The 7,500-nt window shown below is 32.6% G+C and overlaps 1 protein-coding gene across 1 annotated transcript in view; it reads right to left on the reverse strand.

Annotated features, from left to right (window-relative positions):
• The window catches only part of LOC137618533 (uncharacterized), a 72,730-nt gene that overhangs the window by 37,003 nt on the left and 28,227 nt on the right, over positions 1-7,500 (reverse strand). Inside the window, exon 8 of the mRNA XM_068348692.1 lies at positions 5,881-6,032. Coding sequence (XP_068204793.1) covers positions 5,881-6,032 — 152 coding nt within the window. The remainder of the gene's footprint in view (positions 1-5,880; positions 6,033-7,500) is intronic.

Here is a 7,500-nt window from a genome sequence, read left to right on the forward strand (position 1 = left end):
TTTTTTCCTTTACTAAAGTCTATTAGAAATGATGAATGGTTCTGAGAAAGCAATACTCCTAATCCCACTTTAATTTCTAAATTAAACTTGACTTCTCTCACATACACATTTTGCAACACGCATTGCTTTCATCAGGGAATTGATTGATATTCTCAAAGCATGTCAGGCAACAGTGAAGGGTTTTGTTTTTTATTTACTGGCACATCAATGAAGGTCGAAAGGTTCATACGGATAATATGTATATGTATATAAATATAAATATATATATATATATATATATATACATATATAGATACACACACACACACACATATATATATATATGTATATATATATATATATATATGTGTGTGTGTGTGTGTGTATATATAAATGTATATATATACATACATATATATATATATATATATATATACGAGAGAGGAGAGAGAGAGAGAGAGAGAGAGAGAGAGAGAGAGAGAGAGAGAGAGAGAGAGAAAACGGCAATAGTTTACATAAATGCTTCAAATAAAGAAGACCTCCTGATATGAAAAAGTTAACTCCAAACCCTTAGGCCACTTAACCTTTAAACTGCAAATCATAATAAAATCTCTGTTACAATTTGATAAACCAATAACAATAATAACAACAAATATTGACGTATGTATGTTTTTCTTTTGAAGATTTACCTCAACGCCGACATACAGCATCATCACTTACACGCCCATGACTGAACTAGATTATGGAACACTGCTTTGCTGGGCTGAAAATGCCATTGGACAGCAGTCGCTCCCTTGCGTCTTCCATATCGTGCCGGCTGGTGAGTGTTAAGATTGCATTGATGTTCTCTGATGCTGAGAGAAACTCAGTTGTTTTCTACTTAGTGTAAATATTGGTACATTTTGAGTATAAAGATTGTCTTGATGTTCTCCTATGCTGAGAAACTCAGTTGTTTTCTACTTAGTGTAAATATTGATGTAGGTTGAGTGTTAAGATTGCATTGATGTTCTTTGATGCTGAGAGAAACTCAGTTGTTTTCTACTTAGTGTAAATATGGATGTAGTTTGAGTATAAAGATTGTCTTGATGTCCTTTCATGCTATGAGAAACTCGGTTGTTTTAGTTTCAGTATAAAGATTGTTTTGATGTTCTCTGATGCTGAGAGAAACTCGGTTGTTTTCTACGTAATTTAAATATTGATGTAGTTTAAGTATAAAGATTGTTTTGATGATCGCTGAAGCTGCAAATATAAAAATTTTCTTGATGTTCTTTGATGCTAACAGAAACTCAGTTGTTTTCTACTTAATGTAAATATTGATGCAGTTTCAGTATAAAGATTGTCTTGATGTTATCCGATGCTGAGAAACTCATTTGTTTTCTACTTAGTATAAATATTGATGTAGTTTGAGTATAAATAATGATAGTAATAACAATAATAATAATAACTTTATTACTAAGCTAATCTCTTTCCTGCTTTCTCTTATTCCCTCTTCTGCCAGCCAAACAAAGGATAAGTTTTATCTCTCTCCTCCACAGATGTGCTCTATCTTTCCTTACTGTGTATTTCTGCCTCAATTTTTCCCGGGGAAGAAGTCGATCTTTATTTTTTCCTATAAAGAGAAATAGTTTCCGAGTGTCTTTTGTTTGTGGCGTAGAAAGACCGCAATTTTTTACGCCTTCTCGCATATATAAGTATTGAAATTTCAAGTTTGTTGTTCTGGTCGATATTTTCTTCTCTCGTCAGTCTTACTTTCTGTCCTTTCTCCTGTCCTTTCTCTTCGTTGTTTTTATATATACTTTATTTCTAACAAGAGAAGGTTATATATTCATCATCATCATCATCATCATCATCATCATCATCATCATCATCATCATCCTTATTTTTCATAATTTAAACTCATTCTTTAGATCATTTCTAACACATGCGATGCTTTCTGTACCGTCTTTAGGAATAGTTAATATTTTCATCATCATCATCATCCTCTTCATCATCATCATCATCATCATCACCATTATTTTTCTTAATCTAAACTAATTCTTTACATCATTTCTAACATATATGATGCATTCTTTACGGTTTTGAAGAATAGTTCATATTTTCATCATCATCATCATCCTTATCATCATCATTAATTTTCATAATTTAAACTCATTCTTTACATAATTTATAACACATGTGATGCCTTTTATACTGTCTTCAACAATAGTTAATATTTCCTCCTCATCATCATTATTTTCCACCCCTTTTTTAAAAAGTCGTTCTTCACATTCTTTTTGACACATGTGATGCATTTTATTCTATATTCAAGAATAGTTTATATATTTTTCCTCATCATCATTATTTTTCTTCATTTTCTTAAAGTCATTCTTCACATCCTTTTAATACACATGTGATGCCTTTTATTGTGTTTTCAAGAATAGTTTATATATTCTTCCTCATCATCATTATTTTTCTTCATTTTCTTAAAGTCATTCTTCACATTCTTTTAATACACATGTGATACATTTTATTTTATCTTCAAGAATAGTTTATATATTCATCCTCATAATCATTATTTTTCTTAATTTTTTTTAAAGTCATTCTTCATATTCTTTCAAACATATATGAAGCCTTTTATTCTATTTTCAAGAATAGTTTATACATTCATCCTCATCATTATTATTTTTCTTCATTTTCTAAAGTATTCTTTACATTCTTTCTGACACATGGGATGCCTTCTATACGGTCTTCAGGAATAGTTATTATATTCATCATCGTCATCATCATTTACAAACATCGCCTTTTCAATTATGTCTGTTTAGGATATTTTTCTTGCATATCCAAATCAATCACCACACTCTTGCCGCTTTATATTATTCCTTAATAGTTTCTTTTAATCATATCACCCTCCTTATCATCACATCTCTTAATATTTAAGTATATTAATCTGTTATGTTTTTTTATATTATTCCTTGATAGTTTTTTAATCATATCATCCTTCTTATCGCCATATCTCTTAATATTTAAGTATATTAATCTGTTATGTTTTTTGAGTTTCGATGTCTTCCATAAGCAGCTTTATATGAAAAGTAAACAAACAAATAATGTTTTATTGATAGTTTTGTCTCAAATAATATTGATATCAGACGTTGTTAATGTTTCGTATTTTCATTGAATAATAATATCAGTTTACTCACAAAAAATCCCATCTTAGATCGCCATGCAATATATTATATATATTAGTCTCATATATTCCCATTAATCTTATTTCTCTATAATAACTGTACAGTATATCAATACATTTATAATATCCATATACACATACATTCAGTAGCTCTACATTCTCTAGTTGCTTTAGGAAAATGAACCATATTCTCCCACCAATACATCCATTCATTGGAAACTAATGCCATTCATGTTCTGGTAAAACATCGTACAGGATTTGTAAACAATTCTCGGTCTTCAATAGCTTAGCTTCGCATTGCCTGAGTGCTCAAAAGACAGCAATGGGAATATACAGTAATTCACCAGATCCATCTGTATTGTTAAAAAACCAAAACGTAATTTTAATCGGAAATTCTGATAGATCTGTACCCTAAAAAACCGTAATTTTAATCGGAAATTTTGATAGATCTGTACCCTAAAAAACCGTAATTTTAATCGGAAATTCTGATAGAGCTGTACCCTAAAAAACCCTAATTTTAATCGGAAATTCTGATAGAGCTGTACCCTAAAAACTCGTAATTTTAATCGGAAATTCTGATAGAGCTGTACCCTAAAAAACCGTAATTTTAATCGGAAATTCTGATAGAGCTGTACCCTAAAAAACCGTAATTTTAATCGGAAATTCTGATAGAGCTGTACCCTAAAAACCGTAATTTTAATCGGAAATTCTGATAGAGCTGTACCCTAAAAAACCGTAATTTCAATCGGAAATTCTGATAGAGCTGTACCCTAAAAAACCGTAATTTTAATCGGAAATTCTGATAGAGCTGTACCCTAAAAAACCGTAATTTTAATCGGAAATTCTGATAGAGCTGTTCCCTAAAAAACCGTAATTTTAATCGGAAATTCTGGTAGATCTGTACCCTAAAAAACCGTAATTTTAATCGGAAATTCTCCTTAGATATAAACTCTCTCATCCGTATTTCAGTAAAATACAGGTGACCGTAATTTTACCTTGTTTTGACATTCTCTTTTACGGGTTAGTGACCGTATTATCACTCCACTTTAATCGGAAATTCTCCGTATAAATATACTCTCCTCATCCATATTTCAGTAAAATACAAGTGACAGTAATTTTTACCCTACTTCGTGAGTACATTTTACCGGTTGGTGCCCGTAATATCACTCCTATACGTCAATATATTCGTTTTTAAAACGTTCAATGTCTGGTAACATATATTCCATGATTTTTACGGATTTTTACGGTAAATCTTTAACATTGTAGTTTTTCCTCTTGTCCTTTCTTCTCTATACGTATGACATTATAATTTCATTTATGACGTCACATGAGGATTTCATATATTTTAAAAATTCACAAAATATTTTATCTCTATTTGATACGTTTCGGTCAGTTAATTTCAGTATTATTTCGTTTAAATGTTTTCTAAAATATTAGAGACATACTTTCCCATATGTTTACTCAACGTATAATATTTTTATTTCATTTAAAAGCTTTACAATGTTAATAATTCTGGCTATTATTTATGAGGCAGACTGTATCTTCAACAGATTATTTTTTTTTCCCAAAGATATTATCATGCAACCTTTCACACTCCTTGCGTCTTTTATATTTTCATTTTCTCTTTACTTTATGTCGTCTTGAACACTTTTATTTCTAATTCCTCTGTTTAAACAATTCATATTGATTTAAATTCGCTTTTCCATTAAAAAAACATAAGAAGGATTCAAATCACTATTCCTCATTTGATTTCCCATATTAATCTTTCTTTGGTTTAACTTTCCTTCTTCTTCTTCCCCACCGTTATCCTTACACTAAGGGGTCGGTTGCCTATTGCACCCTTTCCAATACCTTTTATCAAAGGCCTCTTCTTCCACCAAACCTTTGATTTAATTATCATTCTTCTTTTCCACCGTTATCCCTACATTAAGGGGTCGGTTGCCTGATATGCCCTCTCCAATACCTTCTAGCAAAGGCATCCTCTTCCATCAAACCTTTGGTTTAATTATCATTCTTCTTCTTCCCAACCGTTATCCCTACATTAAGGGGTCGGTTGCCTATTGCACCCTTTCCAATACCTTTTATCAAAGGCATCCTCTTCCACCAAACCTTTGGTTTGATTTTCATTCTTCTTCTTTCCCACCGTTATGCTTACATTAAGGGGTCAGTTGCCTGATGTGCCCTCTCTAAAACCTTCTATCAATGGCTTGCTCTTCTACAAAACCTTTGGTTTAATTTTCATTCTTCTTCTTCCGCACAGTTATCCTTACATTAAGGGGTCGGTTGCCTATTGCACCTTCTCCAATACATTTTATCAAAGCCATCCTCTTCCACCAAACCTTTGATATGATTTTCCTTCTTCTTTCCCACCGTTATCCTTACATTAAGGGGTCGGTTGCCTGATGCTCCCTCTCCAATACTTTCTATCAAAGACACCCTCTTCCATAAATCCTTTGTTTAATTGTCATTCTTTTTCTCCACCGTTATTCCTACATTAAGGGGTCGGTTGCCTTGATGTGTCCTCTATAATACCTTCTATCAATGCCATCCTCTTCCACCAAATCTTTGGTTTAATCATCATTCTTCTTTCCCACCGTTATCCTTACACTAAGGGGTCGGTTGCCTAATACGTCCTCTATAATACCTTCTATCAAAGGCATCCTCTTCCATCAAACCTTTGGTTTAATTATCATTCTTTTTCTTCCTTACCGTTATCCTTACATTAAGGTTTCGGTCACCTGATGCGCCCTCTCCAATACTTTTTATCAAAGGCATGGCCTTTTACCAAACCTTTGGTTTGATTTTCATTCTTCTTTCCCACCATTATCCTTACATTAAGGTTTCGGTCGCCTGAAGCGCCCTCTCCAATACTTTCTATCAAAGGCATGACCTTTTACCAAACCTTTGCTTTAATTTTCATTTTATATCCGTAATATCATCTCTTGAGCTTGGAAGCATAAAGAGACGCATTTTGCCTTTTTCTTTTATTTACCAAGTCCACAAAAGGTAGTTTTCATTACGTCCGCTCTTTGCAGCATCCAAGACCATCTTTTCGTCTCCTACAGGGATTTTCATTCTCTTCTCGAGACAGCGTGATCTACTGTTTTTATCCATCTTCTCTAAAACCGGGTCTTTACCAACTTTTGTCTCGTGTTAGGGTCTTTCCACTGGCGATATTAAACAGTTTCGTTCTCCACTTACCTTTTTTATGGTCTCTTAAGAATTTCATGAAGGGGCTACAGTAAGAATTCTTTTAAGCTTCAAGACATAGAGGCGTTTTTCTTTTATGTTAGAAGACCCATTTTTTTGTGGAATAGATAAACTGATATTTTACACGCAAACAGAATAAGCGCTTGAAGTTTTTTTTTTTTTCTAGAACTGACAAACTGTTTTCAGTCAAATGAAAGATTTTACTTTTTCGAAGAGTGGGTAATATTATGTTTGTTTATCTTTTGGAAAACTTGGGCTATAGTAAGAAATATTTAGAGCTTAAAGACATAGTATTTTTTTTGTAGATTTCCCCTTTTTTCGTAGATATAGACTGACATTTTACACGCAAATTAATAAGCACTTGAATTTTTCTTTTTTATCTGACAAACAGTCAAATGAGAGATTTTACTATTTCAAAAAGTGGGTAATATCATGTTTGTATGTTTATCTTTTGGAAAACTTGGGCCACAGTAAGAAATATTTAGAGCTTCAGGACAAATAGTTTTTTCGTTTGTGTGTGTAGACTTCACCTTTTTATTTCGAATAGATAAACGGACTTTTTACACGCAAACAGAATAAACACTTGCTAAAGTTTTTTATTTGAACAAACGAGTTGATTTTAGTCAAATGAGAGATTTTACTTTTCAAATGGCGGGTACATTTGGTTGTTATCTTTGTACATTATCGCAAATAAGGTTAACATTCTTCAAACAACATAAGAGTATTACGCTTTGTACAGAAAGAAGCAGTTTCTCTCTCTCTCTCTCTCTCTCTCTCTCTCTCTCTCTCTCTCTCTCTCTCTCTCTCTCTCTCTCTCTCTCTCTCTCTCTCTCCGGCTTACTACAAAATCTAAGCAGTACGAGTTTCAAGCTTTCTTTTAAATTAACCCTTTTACCCCCAGGGTATTTGGAAATTTCCAACCCTTAAGCCCCCTGGGGTTATTTTTTTTTCAAGCACATTTTGCAGTATATATTTTTAAAATTGCTCTAACTGCCTTAATTTTTGTCATAGAGAGGTCAGGTTGGTCTCATTCTCTTGGAAAATGCCTGAAGTTTCTAAAAAAATTATCAAAAATATGCAATACAAATTTTAAATAGCAGTTTTTTTGCAAGGACGTACCGGTACGTCCATGGGGGGTAAAGGGATGA

This window comes from Palaemon carinicauda, chromosome 24, assembly GCF_036898095.1.
Source record: "Palaemon carinicauda isolate YSFRI2023 chromosome 24, ASM3689809v2, whole genome shotgun sequence".
In the NCBI taxonomy this organism is placed as follows: Eukaryota; Metazoa; Arthropoda; class Malacostraca; order Decapoda; family Palaemonidae; genus Palaemon; species Palaemon carinicauda.